The 26,869-nt window shown below is 38.2% G+C and overlaps 1 protein-coding gene across 41 annotated transcripts in view; it reads left to right on the top strand.

The window, feature by feature from the left end:
• GPHN (gephyrin) overlaps positions 1-26,869 on the top strand; it is a 223,035-nt gene that overhangs the window by 77,552 nt on the left and 118,614 nt on the right. For 16 of the 41 annotated variants that reach the window (XM_060274044.2, XM_060274051.2, XM_035113931.3 and 13 more), the window contains one exon: positions 14,121-14,159. The exons of the other annotated variants lie outside the window; for them this stretch is intronic. In XM_060274044.2, coding sequence (XP_060130027.1) covers positions 14,121-14,159 — 39 coding nt within the window. The remainder of the gene's footprint in view (positions 1-14,120; positions 14,160-26,869) is intronic. 41 annotated transcript variants of the gene reach the window in all.

A 26,869-nucleotide genomic window follows, 5' to 3' on the forward strand; every position in this document is an offset into this window, starting at 1 on the left:
CTGCTTAAAAACCTCCAATGAATTAATTTGGTTCTTATTTGTGGTCTTTGGGCAGTTAGTAAATGAGATTTCTACCTGCACAGATACCATTTTTGAAATTCCAGTGCTCAGAATAGCACAAGGGCAGGACCAGGGCTCTGTCGGTTTCTTTTTGACTGCTGACTAAGTCACACAACAAAAGAACTTTCTTTAGAGCTTCTGAATTTTTCTCCTCATATCTCCTCCTCAGAAGATATTGTACCAGAGAATCATATTTGGTTTCATCTCTTCATTGCTCATTTTGAATTTAAAATATATGTCTATATTATGTGTGCATTGTCTGCTATTTTACATTTGCATTGTTGCTCTCTTCTTGGTGTTTATTGCATTCCGCCTGTGTTTAATTTGTCTCCCTTTTTTCCTGCTTGTGTTCAATTTTAAAGTCAGTTTGCCCATAATGCCCAACCATGATTTGGTGCCTCAGGAATGAACCCAGCCTTCTCCTCTCTCGTCTCTTTAATTTCTGCTTTGTTTGTTGCTTCTTAGATTGTAGTAAACCATAGATTGATAGTTCACCCACATGTTGGTATGCACTTGTCCTCAAAACCAGGATTGCAAAACAGAGTTTCAAGCTAGTTTAAATGTACTGTCAAGGACGCTCACCAGCCAAAGGAATGCACATGGCAGATAGTTAACTCTTTATTGTCAAGCTGACACTTAACAGTTGTTTCCATGGCTCTGAATATCCATGTACACCAGTCTAGAGCCTAGGCAGTTATTCCCAGGTCTGTGCTTTATGAAGCAGTTGCAGCAACAGGGGATCACTTCCCCTCCACCAGTTTATGAGTTTCCCCTGATGGGCTGCCTGCACACAATCGGAGACTACGCCTGCGTGGAAGCTTCCTCTGCTCTTCCCTCTTCCCTCTGTGAGACAGGGCTGCATGAGAGCGTGGGGAAGCATCCAGCTCTTCACTTGTCTGACCTGCCTCTTTCTCTTTTTTTGACCCATCCTGTGCCCCACCCTCCAGCTCTAAAGCTTCCCCGGCTTCACAAATCACTGTCCTCCTCTCCTGAGTCAGACTCCAGCCCCACTTTCCCTCTTACACACTTGCATCCAGCTGCCTTCCCCACCTAAATGTTCTGCACAGATTGCTCTTTGCCCTGTGAAATCCCCCCTTTTCACCTATGTAGTAGGTAGGTGGGCACATAGGAGATTGCCAGAATCCTAGAGTTTGGCATAAACACACTTCAGACACCAAGAGTCAAATTATATGAAGTTTTATTAAGAATAAAAAACCAAGAGATGAAAGCAGTAGATGAAGCGGAATAAGGAAAAGAACAGGAACCTGTTGGTTAAAATCTATCTAATCTGCTACTTACAAGCAGGCTCCCGGTCTACCTGGATAAGTGGCAGTGTTTGACATGCTGTATTAATATTCCTTATTGCTAATACCATCAATTTCCCTTGCACTTTACAGAGTACAAGTAGAGATGAATGATTTTTTTAAAAGCAGAGCACTGGAAAGACAAAAGGTGATCAAAGTTACCGATAGATAGTTTCATTCAAATGTTATCTAGGACATAGGAGAGGTGAAAGAGAAACTGAATTTAGTGTATACAGTGGTACCTTGGTTTAAGAACAGCTTAGTTTATGAACAACTTGGATTAAGAACGCTGCAAACCCGTAAGTAGGTGTTTTGGTTTGTGAACTTTGCCTTGGAAGCAGAACATGTTTCGCTTCCTGTTGAGTGTGTTCCATTTGTAAATTGAGTCCCCTGCTGCTATGGGAAAGCATGCCTTGGTTTAAGAACGGACTACCAGAATGGATTAAGTTCATAAGCCAAGGTACCACTGTACTGAGCCAGCTAGGGTTAATTGCATATTGTCGCAATTGCAGCATGTTGAAAATGAGGAACTTATAGATCTAGGTACAAAACAGGCTGCAAGTTTTTATTTAAATTGAAAACTTCCACCTTTTTTTGTATAAAGAGGGCTGGAAATAGGTGGTTGTTGCTGATAGCCCAACTGCTGACACAATGAACAATCAAGTTCAAATACTTAGTAACGTTAAAGGCAAGAGTGATTCATGAAAGTGTGCATCTTGTCAGTCCTGTAACCCATTCCCACTATCCTGCAGTTGCAGTTTTCAATCCATCCCTGAAATTGACAGTCTGTTTCCCACCCACTTACTTCCAAGCGACTTGCAGACCCCTCATAAGGGGGATTTGTGAAGGGTCTGCTCCTGAAATTATAGCCTCTACCTGATGCAAAACCACCATAGGTCCAATCCCCATTTAAAATATTTTTTTTATTATCATCCTTGTAAAAAACATGCGTAACAACAAATAAACTGTGGAATGCCCTCCTGGCAGATGTCTATAATTTTTTGGGAGAAATCTGAAGGCAGCCCTGTTTTGGGAAGCTTTAGTGTTTGATGTTGCTGTTGTTGTTTCCTATATTTCTGTTGGAAGCCTCCCATAGTGGCTGGGATAACCAGATGGGTGGGGTATTAAAAATAAATTATTATTGTGATTAAATTATTATAAACATGAACTAAGACAAAAGCGGATGATCATTCTGTTGACTGTATCAATAGACAACGTGGTATCTGCATAGACATGTAAATGACAGACACAATAGTAATTTAAGTCCTTAATCCAGTAGATCTCTCCAAATATTTCTGTGACTTTAGGCAGATAAATGAAATAAATGGTTGCCATACCACCCTAATTGTTTATCATTTAGGAACTCCCTATTAAAATGCTAAAATATAAACACAAATTCAAAGAAACAAAAAATACAAATTCATATCCAGTCTATGTGGATTACAGAAAATAAAATGAAGTATGAAACAGAAACAGTTCCCAAAAGCTCATTAATAGGGTCTCCCCCTCTCCCCATAAGCAATAAATCTTAATCTTCAAAATGTGTATTTGATCCAAAAAAGGTCAATATTTACATAACTGTGGGTCTATCACAAAAATGTGCTCATCTCATCATATAAACATAGCTGGCTTACAGATTCATATCATTAGTCCATCTGAAACAGTTTTGAACCTGGAATGTTTTGCATGCAAAGTATGTGCCCTTCTTTGGCATTTAGTTGTATTGTTCGGAGGATACTCAATATTAGAGACTATGATGGCTCCTACAGGAGGAGGTTATAGCATACCCTCCAATATTGTGTGGGTTAGACCTTGGTATCTGTACATGAAGGTTGGATTATAAATACTTTTAATAAGCAAGACCTGCCTTGTGTAACATGCTGCTGATTTAAGTTATGCATACACATTTTGTTAGATGCTAAAAATAGGGTTGCCAGACTCAATAGAGGACAGGACTTCTATGCCTTTAATTGCCCTGCTCTCTTTTGAGTCTGGAAACCTTAAAGAGAAACCAGCAGACCCTTTGTTTGGAAATTAAACAAAGGGTCTGCTGGTTTCTCTTTAAGGTTTCCAGACTCAAAAGAGAGCAGGGCAATTAAAGGCACAGAAGTCCTGTCCTCTATTGAGTCTGGCAACCCTAGCTAAAAACTCCTATTTCTACAAGCTTTCCCATGCCAGCTCACATCCCTAATCTAAGTTCTGCTTCATGTATCCAGCCATAGAAAAGACTTTAGCAGACTTGAAGACATCCTTGTCCTTTACACTGTTAACCATTATAGTTCAGCTATATTAATTCTTGTAGTGGAAAGTATATCTGCCTAGTAGGTGTCTCATTGTCAAGACAGAAAATAAGGGTACAAGTATTTTTTAAAAAATCTGTTTCAATATTTTACTAGATTTATAGCTATTGTTCTACTCACTCTCCACTCTTTTACCTTGCTCTTCCATTTTCTTTTGTAATTTGTATAAGCTTTGTCTACAGGTCCCCAATCCATTTCCTATCAGTTTCTGAAGGAAAGTGGTAATTGGATTTACCCTATTCCCTTGTCAGGTCTTCGAATTTGATTGAAACAGTAGAAATGTACAATATTATCTGATACGGCTGTGAAGAACTAATACGGTACATGGAGAGAGGAATGGTTTTCTAACTTTATACCTTTAGGGAATATGCCATGTTAACTTGTCTTTCAAGGAACTCAGGCACATATACTAAAGAACTGTTGTATCTTGTGGAGAATTATGAAAAATGTTTTAGGGTGCACACTCAGTTCACCTGGCCTTTGCCCAGGCCTGTTGGAGCTCACTGTTATTCTGCATGAACTGCATGCACAAATTGGTAGAAATGAACAAGCTACTTTCTAGAGATATTTTCTGCCATTAGCTGCTTCACTGAGGAAACTCAGATAAGCTTCTGGAGAATCCCATTGTTCCTTGGAACATAGCTTCAAAACCCCTGAGCTATAAACAGTAGGTTTGAGTGTAAAATGTTGGGTCCTAGCATTACGTTTCTGGGTGACTATAAGCAAATCACTGTATCAGCCCCAATTCACAGTTTAAAATGTCATTCTGATCAAATTGGGGGGAAAGTCCATGTACAAAAGCAACATGCAGACCAATATAGCTCTGAAGTGATTATTGCAAGACAATAAATGTTAAATACTTTGAATATTGCATACTATTTATTATTTTTATTTATTTCCAAGTTCCCACTGTAATGAGCACCACATGTTTTGGAATATATTTCTTTATGTTACAGAAAAAAGAGAGAGCTTGTTGGGTACATATAAAGTGCATTAGGTGTTCTGATCTCTTTCCTCTGGGCTACATTGCTGAGGTATATTCCTGCGTATAAGACTACTTTTAACCAAGGAAAATGTTCTCAAAAGTCGGGGGTAGTCTTATACGCCGGGTCGTATTTCTTATACGGCGAGTATATCCCAAACTCTATATTTTAACTGGAAAAGTTGGGGTCGTCTTATACAGTCAGTCATCTTATACGCCAGAATATACGGTACTTATTTGATTGCTAATATCCTTGAGAACAATTTATAATGATTCTCATGTAGGTCTGTTTGTAGTGGAAATAGATTTCATTATGTATAGCAGGCAGCAGTAAAATACCATTTTATTTGATATGCACTTGCTGTGTTATGTAATAATATGATTTGTAAATACTAAAGGGATTACGTTTTGCCAAAGAAAGTAGAGTGAATGAGGAAACATTATTATTAGTCTGTGGTAATCTGCTAAAAATCTCTTTTACTTCCACTGAAATTTGATTGGGGAGAAACTAGAAATTATTTTGCTGAGCAGTTTTCCAACTGTGAGAAAAATGGCTTGTCTTTATCCTTGCAAAACTTGTCCTGGTCCCCTAAGTCATTTTTACACTTTTCCCAAGCTGATAAGTCACTCATTGAGGAGACTCTTCAATGAGTACAAAACCATAGAAGGTACACACCATTATAAATCTTATGCCAATATTTTATTTTGGAAAAATATTCTGACTTTTCTTTGAACTTACATCACATTATTACAGCAGCACACTCACAATCCTCTTTTGAAACAAGCACATCCTGAGAGTATTGCTGTTAATGGCTAAGTCTCCATTCAGAGTAACCTGCATCAGGAATTCACCGCCATGTGTGCTTACAACAGAAGTCATTTACCCATTAAAATTTAACATGGCACTTTAATTTTTTTAGCATACGCAATACACATGTATGCTAATAAGTATGTTTAAGAAGCCCTGTGCATTTATTGGGAATCTGCAGTGGTCCCTCATACACCTTTATTAACTGTTTTGTTTTTATTCCCTGTTTCACTTGATGAGTCAACTACCCTCTTGTCTTCATCTCACCTCTCTCTGTGCCTCTCCAGTCCCATTACTCCCCATCTTCTGACTGGTACTACCCCAACCTTATTTCTCCTCTATGCCATACAAGCATCCTCTCTTTCCTGTGGTTCCTTCCCTACATCATTCAAATATGCCATTGTCTCCTTTACCCTTGAACTGTTTAACATGGTTGCATTGAGATATATCTTTGTTTACATTAGAGCATATGGCATGCAGCAATTACATAACATTAAAATTTAAAAATAAAACTATAATAAACACTCAGATCAACATTTCTGAATATATTGACAAAGTTGGGTCAAAATGTATATACCAAAATTATTACATATATGAAATGATGTATAGTAATGTGTATTGCTTAGATTGGTGACCATAAGTAGAAATGTATTTTGTATCAATAACAATTAGAATTTATGAGAATTTATAAGAAGGGGGAGGAAGGAGGAAGGGAAAATCAAATCAAATAAAATATGTACTTCATGCACACCAGACTGTGCTGTAAGCTATGGGTACTGTTCTACCATATGCCTCATTATTTGTGTAATCAATAAAGTCACAACAGACTATGTAAAAATTGTCATTTTTCTTTTGGCCTCTCACTACTTTTATTTTTTTTATGTCTGTTTTTCCAGTAATGCTGTTTACAAAATTGCATTATACCATTGGTCCATAGTTAATAATTGCAATGATTTCTATGTTCTAGCAATAGTTGTTATTGCAGTGGTTAATATACTGTATGTGTTATGAGCTCTTTGCTTTTAATTTACAACATATCATGACTATACATGTTAAGTAGAGAGTCCTGGGGTCATGGCGACTGTCTGCCTTGTTATCACAGTTATTGCTGTAAATATATTTTTCCAGATCTTTTCTATTTTTGTACACTCCCCCTACATGCATTAATATGCCCCTGTAGTGCGACATCCTCCCTAACAATTTAAATTTAAATTTTAAGAACTCTTTCTCAGGTGGTTGCCAATAGGGATTTGTATGGCACTTTTGTCCACAGTGTTTTCCATGCCTCTTTTACAATTTCTAAATCCCAATTTAGTTCCCACCACCTTCTCAAATCTTGCTGCAAATTTTGCTGCAAGCAAAATTGAACATCTATAATAGATTTATATAAATAAAACATGAGCCCTTCTTCCATGTCAGCCAGCTGGACTCTTCCCTGAGTGGGCGGGCAGGTGGTGCAGTCCGGCCCTGCTTGGCTTCAATGGTTGGGGTTGAGCTGGCACACGGGTTCCATGAACCCTCCATGCCCCTCTCACACACATACCTGGCTGCATCGGCAGAAAGGGCTGGGCTGGTGTGGATTATGTTCACCTTCTGTGCCCTGCCCTCATCTGGTGGATGTGCTGGGAAACGCCACAACATTAATGGTAAGCGGTTGTCCCATCTATGTAAAAATCTTTCAAATAATATAATTGATTTTCATTCCACAAATCTCTGTTTATTTTTATTTTATTTTATTGAAAACTGTGCAGAACAGTAATGGAATACTGGGTGAGAGGCCTGGAATCAAAACCTTTGCCCATTTTGTCCAAATTTTGAAAGTTGTAAGTGTGAATGGATTACTAAGCCAGTGTTCTCTAATGTGCTCTTTTGAGTTCCCTTATTGCCAGACATTAGGTCTGTCATGTTACTAAGTTGCCATGTGTTGTAATAGCTGTTTAGATTTAGGAGTCCTCATCCTCCAACAGTTGGTTGAGGGTACAGCAAAGGTATTTGAAATGCATGGTCTGCCTGATAGAAATAGGAATTTGTTTTGTTTTTTGCCATTTGGACATATGGGCTGGTGGGATCCAAACTGGTAGTGTTTGGAATAAAAAGAGTAATTTTGGAACAAGCATCGTTTTTAGTTGCAGCCAGTGATGCATAATAGAAAATTTCATGTTGCTCCAACATAGTATATCCATATTTATTGTTTTCCATACTTTGCTATAATTTGTTTAAATTATAGGTAACCTGAATGGGTAACTTAAGTATCTGAAGCTTTTTCTGGCTATTGCGATTTGTAATATTTGGGAGAAGGTTTCTTGAAGTTGCAGGGGAGTTTGAAAGAACATTACTGCCAATTTTTGAAAAATTACCTTAAGTCCAGAGACATTCTAAAAGGTATCCAGTTCTATACTCAGGGGTGGAGGATGGGGGTGCAGTGGGTGTGGTCCGCCCCAGGTGTCACCACGGGTGTGTGTGTGACAAAATACCGGGCGGCACTCACCGCAGGGCCTGCAGTGCGCCCGAGTCACTCATCTTTCCTGGGAGAGACGCTGTGGCTTGAGCACATGCAGGCTCCACACTGCCCAAACGGTCAGCCCGCTGCCTCCCCCCAGCTGTAGGGCGGCTGAGTGGGAGGAGGCAGGCAGACTCCAGAGGCCTCGCCTCTATGGGCAACTCGCCCCACCCCTGGGCACACCACCCCAGGTGCCTGAGCAGCTTCCTCCACTGCTGTCTATACTCAATAACTTTCCAGCAATAACTGGGCCTGGTGTACATAAAACAATATCGTCCCATAATGTATTCCCTTCCATTGATAGTTACACCCTTTCCTGCCAGAATTGGCATAATTTCAGGGGTTCTGTAATTAGAGCAAATAATAAATGTGATAATCGACAACGTTGTTTTGTCCTGCAGCTGAGTGGACATTTTTGTGAATCTGTATTATTTATCCTAATTGTTGCAGATGTAATTTCAAAATATTTTCCAATTAAATCATGAATGTATTAATTTATTGGAGCTGCTCACTACGAACCTTTGGCTCACCTATGACTGTATAAGCATTGCATCTTTTCCATTTATTTTATGTATTTATTGCAAAATGGCTGTATGTGGATCCATTTGAACAAATAAGTTGTCATTCTGGCCCGTTTTATTGGATCTCCCAACTTCTTTACTTTTAAAGTAACTACATTAATACGTACTCATTTTAGCAAATAATCAATAGTGCCTTTCACCAATCTAAACCTTCCATATTTTTGCTCTTATTAGGCAGTTCAGTTATTTTTATAATAAATCTACTTATATCACACCTTTGAAGAAAAACCTTTTAATTTTAAAACATACATCAAGGTGTGTGTCCTCTTTCAACAGTAGAGGGCACTCCAGTACCACTGTGGGTATAGAGTAAACCATAAGCATAAAAAACAAGCTTATTTTAAATGATAAGGTACATTTTATTTTAAACCTCATGCCCAAAATCCAAGGTACCTTCCAGATGTTTATATTTCCGTATCATTCCAGTCCAATTGCTTTTGCTTCTGTAGAAAAGGAGTCCTTTTCTCTTTGAAACAGCATTCTAGCCTTGTATCAGTTCTGCCTTAGTTCCTGTTCATTTTCTGGGCATTTGAGAATATAGTAAACTTTCTGAAATATGTTCAATGCTGCTTGTTCCTTGTCTCATTCTTCTTTTTGATTGTTGATGGCTTTCCTCAGCTCTCACATGGGCTCCTGAGCTGGGTCATTTTCACAAATGGGCTCACTATCTTGCTCTCCAAAAAAATCAGTAACCCCAGGTGGACATTCCTGTTCTAGAGTTGTTAATAGTTCTGTGGCTTCTTTGAGGCTAGTGGCTGAGAGTGATGTGTTTCCTTTGGTGACTACTAAACTAATGGGGAAAGCCCAATAGCATCTTATTCCTGCACCTTGTCAATTGAGTGTTATGGGGCAAAGTTCCCTTGGTTTTTATCCGAGCGTCCAATGATAAATCCTGCAAGACCATGACAGGATTATTAGTCTTTCAACATTCATCAAAACCTTCTAGATCTTATCCTTTTTATTAAAAAGTGGTGGAAGCACATAACAATATCCCAGGGGCAGTGTGCTGTATTGTGCAGGTGGACTGACATATCTTCTGTGGACAATTCCAGGGAAAGTATTATAGCTTTAAACCATTGAACGCCTCCTCAGTAAGTCCTCTCTGAACCCAGACATGCATAACACCTGGTCACAAATACCCATTTTCAGACAAGGTACTTGAGAGAATAGGGAAAGATTGAGACCATTTTAGGCACCAACATGACTTTGATTGCTCTGATTGATAACTTGTGTCAGGAAGGGGGCAACACAACTAATTCCCCACATTTTTTCAATGGCTTCTGATACCGCCAGCAATTGACTGTGCAATAGCATGTTGCACCAGTCCTTAAAGGTCTGCACTGGCTGCCTGCTTGCTACTGAGGCAAATTCACAGGGCTGACTCCAACATTTAATACCCTACAAGTCATAGGACCAAGTTGTCTGAAGGTGTGACTGTCCTGCCCATGACCTTAGATCTACTGGGGAGGTCCTTTTAGTTATACCAACATCAGGACCAGGATACCAGGAGCCTGAAAGGACCATCTCAGTGGCAGTACCCCAGTTGCAGAACATCCTTCTCTTGAGCTTAGTCTGGTACCATCATTAGTTAGCTTTCAGCACTACCTGAAAATACTGCCTTAGATATTGGATTTTACAGATGGAAGGATTTGTGCATTGAGATCTGATTTTTAATTGGTATGTTGAAAATTTTGTTTTTGATGCATGATTTTATGTGGTTGGCACGTTGCCTTCTTTGGTTGACTAAGGAACACAAGAAGAGTGGGGGAGCGATCAGACAAATCAGAGAACATTTTTTCTGTTGTTTTGCTTTCGGGGGTCAAAAAACCATGGTCATAAATGTATTAGAAATTTTCCCATAGGGATCAATGGAAATTGACAACCCACTATGCAAACTTTTGCCTAACGAACAATTTACAAGGAACAAATTGTGTTCAGGAAGCGAGACCTGCGTGTATCTTACCAAAACTTTGTGAGACTACTTGGAATCTGCAGCTGCTCATATTCACAATTGCTTTCCACAAGCAGGCTAATGTGTTTTGTGTTCTTCACTCCAACCTAGAAGAATATAGGGTTACCGAGTACTGAATCCTACTAAGACACAGACACTCTGGGTAAGAGGTTCCCAGATTTGATCACTTCTGAGTCTGCCTGTTCTAGATGGGGTTGCACTCCCTCTGAAAGCACAGGTATGCAGTTTAGGGGAACTCTTGGAGCCATCGTTGTCCATTGAGGCCCAGGTGGCCTCTGTGTCAAAGAGCACCTATCATCAGCTTCAGCTGGTATGTCAACTGTGCCCTTTATTGGACAGTGTTAAGTTGGCCACTGTGACACATGCATTGATAACCTCATGTCTGGATTACTGTGATTTATTCTATATGGGTCTCCCCAGATGCAGCTGGCACAGAATATTGCAGCCTGTGTGGTAAGTGGTGCTCCTTACCACACTAGGGGCTCCCCTATTAGCCACCAAGCCAGTTTTAAGGTTCTGCTACTTGCATGCAATGTCCTAAAAAACTCTGGACCATGTTACCTGAAAAACGATCTTCCTCTTCACTGCTTGGTGGTAGGGTACTATCATCAGCTAATGTAACCCAGTTAGTTTTGCCACAGCCTAATGATTATCAGCTTGTGGTAACACAGAAGCCAGGCTTTTCACTGGTGGCACTTCTCCGGCTCATGAGGACACCTGTTTAGGCAAGCATTCCCCTGAACTGAACTGAAATTTATTGATTTATTTCATTACATTTCTATGCCGCACTTCATCTGAGGATCACAGGGCAGCTTACAATACAGAAACACAAAATTCATAACATATCATAGTAACAAACAAAAACAATACTTCCCACAGTATTGTATTTTATCTATTAAATTTCTGTTGTGCTTGTGCACATACTCTGATGGAACTCATTAATTGAATCCCACCCCACATATAATAGTATTCACTGATTTTTGAAATGTGATAGCACCACATTATAATTGGCCAGATCAGAGAAAATACAACTTGTTCTGTCATATCATCATGCAGTCTTATAGCACAGCTGTGATATTCATGTCCATATTCAGAATATTTTTTCACCCATCTCTCCCTTGTTAATCCTGCATTGCAGCAACAGAATAATACTGGAAAATTCTAACATTCCTTCAGGATGGGTATATCACATATTTCTGATACTTGTTGCGCATTAGTAGATCAAGCAGATTGCTGAGGTATGTGGAACAATTTTCCTGCAAATTCCAAAGATCTCAGAAGCCTGTACTGCAGTAACTTGAAGCAGGGCTTTTAGTGTAGCCTCTCCATTGTGTAAAATAGTATTACTGTTGAGATAAAACAGGGCCCACTATCTGCAGTTTTTTGAAACCATTAGTGGCATTTTTGTTCTGGCAGGCCTTCCCAGCTTTAAAAATGGATCTTTACCATGAGTGTCTGCTATGTTAGCATTTTAATCTCGTTTTAAACATATTTGCCGTTTTTGTGTTTTTAACTGTTTTTAATACTCTTAGGTGTAAAATGCCTTGAGAGGGTTGCTTAGAAGCTTATTAACAAATCAATGAGGAGGAGGAGGAGGCAGAGGAGGATACATTTTAAAGAAACATATGCTTAGTTATACATACTGCAGTTGGACGTAAGCTTGGTTCATTTTATTAGTGGAATATGAATGATTAGAACCTGAATCCTAAATTCATTTATTTGAAATTTGTTCTAGTGACTTTAATAACATTTATGTGCCTTATGCTATGAAAGCTGCTACTTTTATATGTCTCATTTTTAGGCAAATCGATACATACTAGTATAGTATCTAGAACAGTGACTGTGATTCATGAGTTGATGCTCAATGAGAGAATTAGATTTTGGTATGATAGTCTGTTAGTTACTTACATTTCTATTCTCCTATGGGCTTTCTGTTTATGCTAGTTTTCCTTTTTAAGCAACTTTAATTTAGGTCACAATATGAGGTGCAGCAAATGTGCCATCTTTTGTTAAATCAGAGTTATGGGATCCATTCATCCTCTTCCTGTCACTACATTTATTAATGTCTGCATACACTTTCTAAAAATACCCTTTCAGCACTTAAATCCATACTTGCCCTTATTTTGCTTTTAGTCATAAATCTTGTTCTTGGGTTCAAGACAGACTTATCTCCTGGAATCTCCATCACTAACTGCATTGAAATATATATTAGCTTCTGCAGTACTCCTGTGAAGAAGTATTCTGAGAGAGGATCCCTGTCTTAAATGTAAAGTAATTGATGAATTATTCCACTTATGAACCATTGCTATATTATTGTACGGCAAACAGGATTCTTATCTTACAAAATGTTCATGTTCTTACATAATAAATCCTTAAGTAGTCTACTACTTCACCTGAATATGTACCCAATAGGCACACAACATTGGTTTTTTGTATGAAGTACAGTGCATGTTACTTTTCCAGCTGTGTTTCCTTGCCATACTGGACTAAATGTGATAGCACTACCTTAACTTATTTATTTCCTATTTCACATTGGTGTGTCTGTTTGCACAGTTCTGTCTAATGAATACTTTCATGGAAGTATGTTGATCATTTTTTTTGTATCTCTTAATTACATAAAATAAACTTAAATTACATTTCTGCCAACATATGTCTCATGCGTTCTATGTAATATTGCAGATTTATACATTGTATTTTGAGAAAGAAAGAGACCTTAACTCCCAGCAGACACACCAACTAAAGTTATCACCTAAAGAGTAGTTTTGCTAGGCATGTAGCTGAAACAGTCTCATTGATTTATAATAAATCATACTGCCTTTCCAGAACAAAATGTAGGAAGTGTGCTCATACTAGTGTACTATAAATTAATATATGATATAACACAATTTTTATCCTTCAATTTTCCCCATAATGAACACCACTGAATTACTTTACTGATGGTTTTTGAGAACATTCACTAATAATATACATATAATCAGATGTAGGGGTCCTTGTGTCCATTTCTGATTTCTGAGCATGACTTTGCTCAACCGTATGTGTGGGTCTTTGTGGGCAACCACTTAATGAAGGAACAAAAGCTCCCTGGTGTGACTAATTTTCTTAGGAAACTATTATCCACCTAAATCCCACTCTGAGCCCCAAGCACAGATAAATATTACAAGAAATAAAAGGTAAATTTGAATTTAGAAGAAAGTGTTGATCCACTTAATGAGATCAATTTGCCACTTGCTACCAGCTGCACAGTTCCTGTTTCTTTAAATCAATTCATTTTGAAGGGTTTTTTGATTTTGTGTATGTGTGCCTGTACCTGGTCTCAAGAGAGATGCCCTCACGCTATATGTAGGCTCTATGTTGACAAACTCTTCGAAGAAAACTAACTGCAGGTAAGTGATGTTGTTGTTTTCGTGAATATAGGTGGGAGATTGTGATATTAAAATGCTGGGGGATTTTCAAACCTTTCTCAAATCTCAGAAAACGTTTGCATCTGGGAATGGGCAAAGGTTCTGTCCAGTTCGTGTTGTGCTCTAAGCACGTCACCATCCCTAAATTGACCTGCTTTTCCTTGAACCTGGGAGTCAGAAATCCCTTTTTCTCTTCTGTTTTTCTGCTGCAGAAATTCCCAACATTCCCATTTTGTGGGCTCCAGAGAGGGGTAAGCAACATCTTCAATCCCAGCCAATCATTTCTAATCCAGCTCTTTGCTAGTATTTTGGTTTGTTTTATTTTGAAATCATTTATTAGAAACAATTTTAGACGCGTTCCCATTTCTTTAATTTCCTTGTGGATTCTCATTCTTTAATTTCATTTATAGGAGGGTCCCCAGGCCTCCCTCAGGCACTAGGGCTCAGCCTCATTTCCATTTGTGTGCTGTACTCTTGTGGATTTTCACAATACACTATGTTGATCTAATGCTGTTACTGGAAGATGAGCATCCAGATTCTGAGGTTCTTTCACTTAAAATATTCTTAGTTCTGAAAGAATAATGTCATCTCACTGCCCTGGCAATCTGTTCAAGAGCTTCTCTTTCCTCCTTGCCAGCAGCTTTATCTGATTATTCATGGGCACAGCCCTCTTCAAACTCTGCTTTTAAAAATGATATGGCGCTCATTGCTTTCTTTCTGCTTTGTCTACTTGCTGGCTGCCTGGCATTGCAATATACTATTTTGCTGCTTGATTTCCTGGAATGGTCCTCTTCACCACTGATTGCGTGGCATAAGACTGCCCAAGGTACTGCCCATGTATCCTTCCTGCCATTTGTATATGACTGCTTATAGGCAGTACCTCCAACTGAACTTCTCTCTTTTCACTGGCTAGCATTGCTCCCTTGCTGCTGTGTGCATCTGCTGACTTCATGGAACTGCTGTTCTGATGCTTTGTGCACCTGCTGATTGATTGATACTGCTCTATCAACTTGTTGCCTGTTTTGTCTTTTCCCTCCTGCCTTGTTCGCTTGACCACTAGCTTACATATAACCTGTGCTGCCCTCAGAATCTGATTACACATCAGCATTGCTGTGTTTATGCAATCGTGCTCATCTGCTGATTGTTTGCCTTTCCTCTTTTTGCTTCTTTACTGCTTACTCTTCCAAAAATCTAAGTAAAATGTGAGGAAGTGAAAAATGCTCTGATTGGCTTAAACATGCCCTTATTCAAGCTCACATACCCACATTTTGTAAATATATTCCTTTCTATTTTCATCAGAATACTCAATCTCAGCCTCCAGATAGATTGAGGGAGTCTGGATCTCATTTTTAGTCTTTTCTTCCATTATTTACCTCATAAAACTAAGATACTTTACAATATGCGTAAAGATTAGTAGCAAGAACAATTTATGTTTATAAAGTGGTTCATACCAAACTTACTGAAATGCTTTCACTATGGCTACATAACATAGTTAATTATTTACCCCTTCATTTTATTGATAGTGAAACAAACTCAGGCAAATTAAACTTGGATCTCTTGTTTCAGCAAATTAGACCATGATCATAAATGAGGGAAGGAATTGCAAGGGTGATGTTTCACTTACTTGATTCTGAGTTTGACTCCCTGTTAAGTGTACCCTAACTTATTTTGCAATGTTGATTTTAAAGAGTTAGGGAGACCAATAGATAAACATACCTAGTTTACCTATTACAAGAGAGCAAAAAAGCCGGCTCTATAACATACAAAACAAAACCAGTACTAGATATGTAGCAGGTCATTCTGTTGTATAAACGGCAAAGCTGAAAACATCTCAATGTTGACTTAGCTGATGTGATTCCTCCAGCTTATTGTAGTCTATCCTAAAGAAAAAGTAGAAAATGAGATTCCATTTAATGGATTGGTTTTATGGCAGAGTTGAAGAGGGGGAGGTATTGCTGAGCCAACCTTTGACCTTCACATTCTATCTATCAAAAAAAGTTCTGAGGAGTCTGGCAAAAGATACCACCTTTTTAAGAGACAGTAACATTTTTCTTTTGAAAATATTCTTAGTGCAGTACCAAATGTATCCCAGTTTCAAATGTTCGTTCACAGCACTATCACTTCTGTTATAAGTTTCAAAATCTAAGAACCTGTGTTCTTAACTTCTACCTGTGTTCCACACAACTGACATAACTCATATCTGTTGCTGATACTCTCTTTCCCATTATCACCTAACTTTTTTAAAAAAAAAAACATTTCTGCAGCCAGCCAGCTAACAGAGAATGTAGTTGAGACTTGTATTAATGGCTTCACATTCAATGAACTAAAGTCTGAATTTTCTTAGAATTTGTGGAGCTTGCAGCACTGGGAAGGCTGGTTGTCTTGGAATATTGTATAGTTGCTTAAATTATAAGGAATTCTAGTGGAAATAGTAAGTTTTGCATGACTTCCTCTAATTTCCAGTCACTGCTCTCTGCACGTTTTTAGTGTCTTTGCTCCCTCTTTCATGCATTTTGAAATGACAACAAATTGTGTTGTATGGGACTGAGTGGCTCGTAGATAAATCCTAATTATCCAATTCTAACCGACATAAATTTTTGCTTTCCTGCATCATGTAAAAGTTTAAAAGTATAACTGAAAGTGTTAGGTTTAAACTTTTCCAACATATACTATCCAATTCACTGCTTTTGTCTTTGTTTTTAAAGCCGGCAAACCTAATTGCAGATGAATTATTTGATACTCTTTCAACTGAAAATTGTAACTGTTGAAATATTGGGGGGGGGGATTTCAACAAGGACGTTACTAATAAAGTAGGATGACTTTTCAACTGAAATAGTGAATGATGCACACACATTCTAGCAGCATAATAGCAATATTTGTTTCATTTTATGAAGCCTGTGATTTTTCGCAATTAATGTAAACTTGCATTATTTTTATTTGCAGCTTTACTCCCAGTGTTATTAGTTTTTCTTGACTGACATTCCTCGTATTCAAACTGAAATTCTGTTCTTCAGTTTCTTCTTATTTGAAAACTATTTTGTCTTGTGTGTTTATCGATTTATAGCATTTTAATTTATTTTAGTCCATTGCCTCTCGTGTCTGAAGCCAAACTACAATCGTTCATTCAAAATAATTTTTGTTTGTTTTAGCATCTCTTTCAAGGAGCCTTATTATATTAACCAAAGTTTTAAATATTTTTAAGGGTGGTGGTTCTTATTAGTTTCTTGCAACCACAATTAAAACAAGGGTACTGAATTTGCAACATTTTCGTTTCTCAGAGTCCAACCAGAATTTTCAATACTAATTTCTTATGTGCTCCTTTTCTTTTCCCCTTTTAAGAACACCCGGCATGTGTATGCTATTTCGACCCAGTTTGGACATTTCAGCTGTTTTAGGTTCAGACTTTTAAACAGACACCTTTGAAATCCTGAAAAATACACTCCCCAATTAAAACTCTCAGCTGTATCTTTAGCCCTTATTGTTCTATTTTCCTTACTATAAGCACTTTGTCTTTTTGTCATGTAATCACAAAATATCCTGAGCTCTTTAGAATCACACGGCATTATAGTTGTAGTTTTATTTCTCATTAAACTTAGAAAAATTAATTTATACCTTTGAAACAGTTTCCATTTTGTATGTGGAAAATGTTTGTATCCTTGCTGGCATATCTATTGACAGTACAAAAATCTTTTTGATATCTGATCTTCATGAGGCTTCAAAGATTTAATCTTGGTGATATGTGGGCTTCTGTGATGTTCTTTTAACTGAGTATTAATTTATTTATTCAAAAAATGAAATGGTGTGTGATTCAAGGCATTATCTTTATCTGAGCCCTACTCTGCTGAATAGGATTTAAGAAATTACTTAGCCATACAGATTGTAGCAATAGGACCATTGAGGTCTTATAATATTTTTTGTAAGTTAGATAAAGGTAGAACATCAAATGTAGTCAGTTCAGTTTTTGGCCTCATAAAGATCGTTCTTTCCCCTCTAACCAGGTTCATCTAATTTTGCCTTCTGCTCTCTCTAGCAATGTGCTGCCTGCAAAGCTCATGGTATCAAAAGCATGTACATATTTTATCCAACATGTGATGTTTTCAAAGTTTTAAGCAAATCATGCTTGAAGTTGTTGTTCTTGACAATTTTCTATCCAAATTGCCTCCACTCAAACCTGATAGTTGTGGTTACTAGAGTTGTTTTGCGTCCAGGTGGTGGTACTTTTTGTTGATATCATTTGTAGTATTTTCATGGAATATAGGTGAACATTCTGCAAACGTTTTAGAGTTTGTTTTAAGCCTTTGAATCATCAATGCAACTTACTTTATACCACTGAAGTGCGGGTAGTGAAGTGGAAATAATACTGTTTAAAGCTGAACTTAAAAGTTCAGTATGAGAATCATCTTTTTTTAAAAAATAACTATATTGACATCACCACACAATATATATATAGACCATATATATCCACCCTCCCACTTCCTCAGTCACCAAACTGTCCAAAGGTAGTCAGAAGAAGGCCTCTTCAGAAGAGAGAATATCTGCAAACTAAGCCTCCCCTGCATACTATGGTAAACAGTGTAGGAGAGAAGGATTATAATGCCAGTCGGAGAATCCCTAGCTGAGAAACTGGAGAATACCTAAAGCATTCCTTTTGTCCACAAAAGCAACCTAGCACTTGAGTAGTAGCAAATCACAGCTAAGAGGTATACTGATAATAAAGTTATCAGGGTCACTTTACACATTTCAGAATTTATCACAACTACAATCTATATACAGAAGGAATTTAGATAACATGCATGCAGATAATAGAGCAAAAAACCTGAATGTGTGATCATCACACGACACGGGCGCTGCCTTGCCGTCACAATTGAGGCGGCCCAGGACTGTGCAACATCATCGCACCATGCACACACACACACCATGGCATGCACGCATGATGAAGGTATGCCACACGGTGTGCGTGCACACCCTGCACTGTGCTGATGTCACTCGCACAATTCGCAGGGCGTGCTGACATGTCTTGCGGATGTCCCCCAGCTTGTGGGCATGATGTCATCATGCCCTTTGGTGTGTGTGTGTGCGGCCGCCAGGAGGCAGTAAAGAATTGAAATACACCTGAAGTAGTGGAGAATCCACTCTGTATAAATTACAACGTGAGTTTTTAAACGATCTGAACTATAAACTATTCTAGAGGTTTATGGATTCATGTTTAAACTCTAACTGGCTTTAATAAACTTACTAGACCATGCAAAACGTTCAACCTGCCAAAACAGCCCCAGCCCCAGTATTTTATGGTGGCCACTTAAGGACATGAAAAACTGTTCTTCTTGCTTGCCTGACTGCAGAAACAGAACTTAAATAATACTCAGTTATTTATAGGAAAGAATTATATGTATGAAGTATGAATGACTTGCATTCCTTTTATTTGCCTCTCTAATGTTAGAGAGCTTATACATTTCCCTGTTGGAAGGGGTACACATGTGAACATAATAGATTTTCCCCCATAGGAGAGTTGTACAAACAATTTTTCTCTACTAGATCCATGTTTGTTTATTTTATGTACTGTAGTTAAAACATTTCTGCACCACCTTTCAATTAAAAATGCCTAGGGTGGTTCACAATCACTCCCAGTGTGTTTAAGGAAAAGAGCCAAAACAGAAAGCATACTTCAAATTTGAAATGAGTGTTAATATCTATAGACTTTCTAGGAATTACCCTTTATATTTTTCTGGCAAATCCAGCATTATTCATCATTGTATATCCACGTTTAGGTTTCAGGAATAAATGTATGTATTCTTTTAGAACTTAAGATCAGTAGCACCTACCTAACTATGAATCAAACACATATTTAGAACTATCCCCCTTTCGCTTGATCTGTATCACCTTTTTCTCAAAGATATTCGTGGGTTTTGTCTAAGGTTTGAAATGGCTTTAGTCTCTTTTTCTAGAGTGTTCTATTTTTGAAACAGAAAATAGTAAGAGCAGTTACTATAAAAATATTTTTTGCCTTTAGTGACTTGTCTTTCGCGCTATTGTACTTTCCCTCCCACAGTTTTTAGTTTTCTATAGTTCAAAACTCTTTCCACAATTCACCAATAAATTTGTTCCTCCCCATTGTCCACATTGTATTGATATATTATGATTCCGCCTTTTTCTACGTGATTATTTTTGGTAATATATGGTTCTTTGACATCTCATTTACATTAGATGGCATTATGTTATTTCCAAATAATGTTTGCATTTGTGCAAAAGATAATTGTGCGTTCTGTAGTAATTTTATACTTAAAAAAATAACTCATTGTATATTATCCTGACCACCTTGAATGCAAATGATTCCCATAGGCGAAATGGAGCCTATGCATGCAGACAGAGTGAATGGCCACTAGGGAAATGTAAAGCCTGTGTGGATTGGAGCATGAGTCATTTGGTTGAGGGTTGGATGAAGGTATGTGACAGGTAAACCAAGACTTTCTCTTGATGGCCGGTAGTGGCTCCTGCTCTTGAAACTGTATGTGTTAGTGTATACAAGTGTATACAAGTGGGGAATGGAGGGTAGGGATCTATTAATTTTATGGGAACCTCAACCCATGCTACACTTGTGCGGAACTGAATTCGTCCCCAGTATTTTAAAGAATTTCTGAAATGTGAAACTACTGTAATGTTAATCTATTTGCACTATACAGTTGCAAAGGACATTGCCTCAGTGGCATCCATAGTTCAGGGGTCGTACTCAGTACATTTGTGCAACAGTCAGAGGAGAAAAGCCTGTGTAAAGTTTTGTTCAGCTATATGTCAATGAGCCACATTGTAAGCAATGACAGTTAAAGCAGAAATATCTAAAATACACCATTGGATTGAGGTCACATAATGACATTATTGTCGTCAAACCTTAGCATTACCAGTCTTTACTTGTAACTCTTCTAAACTGGCTGTTAAGTAGTAGTTGCAATTTCACAGCTTGCTCACTTTCTATATTCATTATGGCTCAGTCTCTTCATTCAGTATCTCAATTCCCCTGCAGTGTATTCAGTTCTTCTGATCTCAAACTTTCCTCTACTTTTGTTTCATGTAGTTTAACAAACTAACTGTAAGATACAGTTGGTTGCTAAGTCTATGAAGAAATCGGAGCACAGATTATGTAAAGTAGTTAATCAAATAGAACTTAGGCACCATATTTCAAGTTTTTGTGTATTGGCACAGTATTAATATAGTGACTCACATATCCCCCTGGTAATTTATATGCAGATAAATAAATGAACTTGTTAAGACTGGAGCTAGAAGCAGAGGCAAATGCTTTATCTTCTACTCATCCCTGTCCCCAGTGTTCTGCAGTGAAAGTCAAAATGATGGATAAAACTATAGCATTTGACAAATTACTAATAGAAAACCAGGTGGGTATAATTTAGAGTAACAGACACAGGCCACTGATTGGAATACTATCAGTACAGTGGTACCTCAGTTTAAGTACACAATTGGTTCTGGACGTCTGTACTTAACCTGAAGCGTACTTAACCTGAAGCGAACCTTCCCATTGAAATTAATGGAAAGTGGATTAATCCGTTCCAGACGGTCTGCGGAGTACTTAAACTGAAGCGTACTTAAGCTGAAGCGAACTTTCCCATTGAAAGTAATGGAAAGTGGATTAATCTGTTCCAGACGGGTCCGCGAAGTACTCAACCTGAAGCGTACTTAACCCGAAGTATGAGTGTAATTGGTTCTGGAAGTCCGTACTTAACCTGAAACATACTTAACCTGAAGCGAACTTTCCCATTGAAAGTAATGGAAAGTGGATTAATCCGTTCCAGACGGGTCCGCGGAGTACTTAAACTGAAAATACTCAAACCGAGGCGTACTTAAACCGAGGTATGACTGTAATCTACAATATGTATCTCTATAAGGTATAAACTTGGGAGATTAAAAAAACCATTATATGAACATATTATCTGACACATGCAAAGAATGAGCAAGCTTTTCTTAGGAGGGTCTGGCAGTTAGTAGTAGAAGAACAGTTTCTTCACCCAGTTCTCTTACCTGCCTTTATTTTACCCCATCTTTATGTATGCAAGGCCTTTGTGAGTTCCTGTTTTCTCTGTAGTGCAGACAGTCAATAGGCTAACATTAACCAGTTCCTATCTGTACCCCTCTACGTTTTGCAGAGCTATTCCCTGTGTAACTGTTTTCATGTCCTCAGCCCAATGTGCTACACTGAAACTATGTTTTGCTGATCTCAGGGGTTGCCCTGGATGAGTTTCTTTCCCCTTTTATTTTTAGTCCCCTACCTGCAATTAAGACCTTTTAACATCAATGGGTTGTCCAACTATTTGATTACTGTAATGTGATGTCCATGCAGTCTTTAGGTGCCTATGGAACTTCTCATTCTGATTTACCAGGATTGAGATGTGTTTACAGTAGTTGGAATTTTGCTACTTTTTATTGTGTCAGCCTTTTTTTGTGAAACAAAGCACCAGCTTTTGTGGGTGAAAGTGGATAATTCTGTTTTGTTAAGGGGCAATAATACCTAACTTCTTCCAAAGGACATCCTTTAGAGATCTGGCATAAGAATAATTCTACTACAGGACAAAGATACAGATACCACCTCTACAGTCACTATATTTAATGTCACATATAGGATAAAATTGCTTATCTGAGCTTACTGTCCTTTCCATTTTTAGTCTTCCATAGCCTATACATATTTAATAATTGCAATGCCTGCTAGCTAAGGCTATTTGTCAAGGTCATTTCCCCCCTGACTTGAATTCTATTGAAGGGCTCCCTGGGCTGCAGGATCATTGTTTATGGAGCTCTTTTGCAGCTTGTACTAGCACCCTCTTCAAAGTGTCATTCTGCTCAAGGACAAAGAAGAGGGATCTTAGTACATAAATTAAGGTAGAAGTGTTTGTGAAAAGCTTAGAAAAGCATTACATTACTTGAAGAGTGAGGAATAATATCCTTGTATGTGCATTACAAATTATCTGTACAGTGTATTGTTAAATCTGTATTGTTAAATCCTTGTTTAGACCTGGTTTGGTTACCTACTGGAGCATTCTGAGGCCAGATAACTACAGTTCATGTAACTGATAATTGGGAGATTCAGAACCCCATTAGCACATATTGTATAATAAATGTATGAATATGTTGTTGTTTAATTTACAAATTGCCTTTTACATGCAACTCAAGGCAATGTCACTACATACAACTTGAAAAGCAAGCTAAAATAGGTTTTTTTAAAAAAAACATTCAGCACAAAATTTAACTAAAGCTGGGTTTGAAACAATACAAAATCAACACATAAACCAGAGATCTTTTCATTCAGGTGGAAAAGCTTGTTGAAACAAAATCGTCTTCGGCTGCTAAGCTTACTCAGGAGTCTTTCATACTTGTCAGACTCTGATGTAAATACGTTTTGTATTTTGTTAAATTTTGGATTTTCTCAGTAGGCTCTGAAGCAAAGTGTGAATTCTGTCCATTTTCTGTAGTGCCTCCTTGTGATAGCATGATTGGATTAAATCGCTTCATCATCATTTTGGGGACCCTAATGAAGGAGCTCACATGCCAAGAAAAATTGCTTTCATCAACAATTATCATTAAATAGATAAAATCCAGAGTAGACTAGTCTTGTGAATTTCAATTAGCAATAATTGTTCCTCGGATTAACCTCATTGAATCTTTATTTGAATCTTTAAACTAATCCCCTTGCTTCTTCCACCATTCTATTCAGATAATATAAGTTGCTTTTATAGTGATGGGGATACTGCTTTTGTATTTGATAGTTGGTTAATGTTAGTTGATTGATGTTGGTAAATTATTCAACTCGCTCAAATATGAAATCTGATCGTGTTCAGAATGTGATGTCTGTGTTCCTCAGAAATTATAACTTATGCTTACATAGCTGAATACAAGGAGGTAGTTTTGTTATACGGAGTAGTTACATTAAAAATGATAGCTTGCTTCAGTGGGGTAAAGTCTACATTATGCAACAGTCTGTACCAACCAAATTATTCCCCATCTATCCCTTGTTTCAAAGAGGGAAAGCTGTGAAAGCATTTGGATTTTATCATTTGTTTTGCAACCTCCATTTTACTGATAAAATTGGTATAAAGCTGATGTAGTATGATGGCTATAGTGGTTAAGAGATGAACTTTGAAAATCTTTGTTTAAACCTCACCTCCACCATGAAATCACTAAGTGAACCTAACTTAGACAACTACTCCCTCCCAGCTTTAGTCCCGATCCACAATATTAGAAGCAATAATACTGACTTACTTTGCAGGATTGTTTGAAAGGATTGTAATTATATAATGTGAGTGAAGCATTTAGTGAAAACACTATATAAATGTTAAGTACTATTAAAGAAAACAGTTCCAATTTTAATTATTATGATCATTTTTACTGTTCTTTTTTTCTGTCTGCTACCCAGGACATACTTTCACAAGAGAATGTCCTGTGGCACCTTTGAAGTTATTGTGGTGTAAACTTTCATGAGCCACAAAATCCATAAACCTTTTTCATCCTTTAGGTTCATCCTAAGACTCCCCCTACCACAAACTAACTCTGTAATTTGTTGCTATACAAATTGTAAATAGAACATTACTTTCAGCATTAATTAATATTGTGTTTAAAACCTGTATAACTGAAAAACTGAAAGAGAACCTCCGAAAACCAAAATTTACACTGCAGGAATGTCCCGTGCCCCACATACCCAGGAGTTACGTTCCAGGGCCCCACACGCATAATTGAAATTGTGAAAAGTGGGGAAGACTCCACTTTAATAGGGAGGGTGTGCAGGGAAGGGAGAGAGAGAGAGAGAGAGAGAGAGAGAGAGAGAGAGAGAGAGAGAGAGAGAGAGAGACTTGAGCTGAAAATCACTCCGCCTATGAGTGCCTGACCTTGCCTGCTTGCCTGAGGGGAGCCAGTGCACGTGGCAGCGGCTGGCTGAGGAGGACGCCCAGTAGAAATGGTGCCAGGATTGCGGTACGGATGTGCAGTGGAGCAGCAGGTGCCGGGAGAAGGCGCCTCCTGCCCTGTGCTGCTGGTTGATTGAAGGGCACCTTCCCTCGCTCAGACAGCACCCCCGAGCAACTTCCAGGCAGCAGCCCTGGCCAAGGGAAGGCCTATTCATTCATTCAATCATTTAGCAACAACCTGAATAAATGCAGTCACATGTGAGTGGGATGTGCATAAGTGAAGGGCCTTGTACACGCAGGTCCTACTTTATGAAATTTCGCTATGGGAAAATTCACTCATCTGAACACTAAGAATTAGTACCCAAACCAGATTCGGATTTTTTTCTTTACTTCCGTAGTTAGCTGCAGGATGGAGAGCAACTGGACAAATCAGAGAGATTTTTCCTGAGGTTTCTTGGGGAGGTGTTTTTTTTGGGGGGGGGGGTCAGAATTCTGTGGTCAGGAGCGCATTAGAATTTTTTCCATAGGAATCAGTAGAAATTGTCAACTCATTATGCAAATGCTCACCTAATGATTGATGTCATTGGCATGTCATTGCCAGTGGTATTAGGAAGGCAGAAAGCCAAGTCAGTCCATTGGTCTATCTAACTCAGTATTGCTGACTAGGATTGACTATCCATGGCTTCAGGCTAGGAAAATTCCGAGCCCTATCTGGAGATGTCATAATTTGAGCCTAGAACCTTCTGCATGTAAAGCAGATGCTCTCCTACTGAGCCACAGCCCAAATATAGCATATTATATGGTCTATAAAGTTCCAATTTCCACAGGATAGGCCTACCTTTGAGAGCATTACATGTGAACTGGGTCTTAGAATCTTGTTAGAATCCCCCCCCCCTAAAAATGTTAAGTAATTCAACAATTTGCAATTTCCCTACCTCCCAAACAAGTGAAACAGCTTAAGTTTGTGGTCTATGGGGAAAGACACCATTTTCAATATCAAAGACTAATGAACTGAAACATAGGAACACTCACAGTTTGGAAATGACCTCATATATTTCATGCAGGAAAGAGCTAGGATCAGGTAATACAGTCCAGAATCCTGGAGCAAGGGGAGAGGTGTCAGATTGAACCTCAGGATGACTCATGCTGCCTACTTTCTGTTTGGACTGCAGCCAGAAAATGTCCCTCCCACACAGATGACTCCAGCACATAAGTAGTGGACTTCTCCCTCTCCCCCTTAGTCCAAGAGATAGCTAATTGTATTTGCCTTTACCGGGGAGAGGAGAAGCTCACAGGCCACAGAAGTTTAGCTTTAAAGCTTAGGCTTGAAGAAAATAGACATACTACAAGGGATGGAGTTATACGTCTTCACTCCTGAAACCAAGTAGCTTTATTCATCATGCCACTTTTCTCCTTCCTGCCCAATTGCTGGTATGAATTTGAGCTGAAGATTTGTTTAGAAAACCAAAAAACATAAGCAATCTGATCTAGTGTTTTTCTCCTTTTTCTTCCTTTGTCCCTTCAGTCCATAATTTTCTATCTATTCCTGTATTTGATAAGAGTTTGGGGTTTGACTGGTCAAGGATAATTGTAACCTTCTTTGAACACATTTTATTAAGTTTAGGTTTCACTTTAAACCTAGCTTTTCTTTTCTTTTAAAATAGAAGTTTACTGCAATTGAAAATGTACTATTATTTCAATTCTAAAAACTGCCCCATATATTTTCTTACTGTTTCTAACATCTCTATTGGAAGTTGTTGTTCCTTAATTGAGGAATTTCTTACACAAAGCAGGTGGCAAACGTAACTGTAGCATGCTTCTAAGGTGGAGATATAGCAGGTTTGAAAACCATTGATTGCAAGTCATGGATGGAAGACATGCATTCTTGCCAAAAGATAGTAACCATTTTGAAGGGTTATATAAGTCATTACCTTTCATTAACCATATGCACTGTCAAGGTTACTTAGATTTCTGTGAGAAATCTACTGGGCCAGGTGAGACTATAAACAAATCACATCTATTATTTGCATGGCTTAAGTATTTTGTGGCCAATGGTTGCT

Source organism: Zootoca vivipara, chromosome 1, assembly GCF_965207765.1.
Source record: "Zootoca vivipara chromosome 1, rZooViv2.hap1.1, whole genome shotgun sequence".
NCBI classification, from domain to species: domain Eukaryota; kingdom Metazoa; phylum Chordata; class Lepidosauria; order Squamata; family Lacertidae; genus Zootoca; species Zootoca vivipara.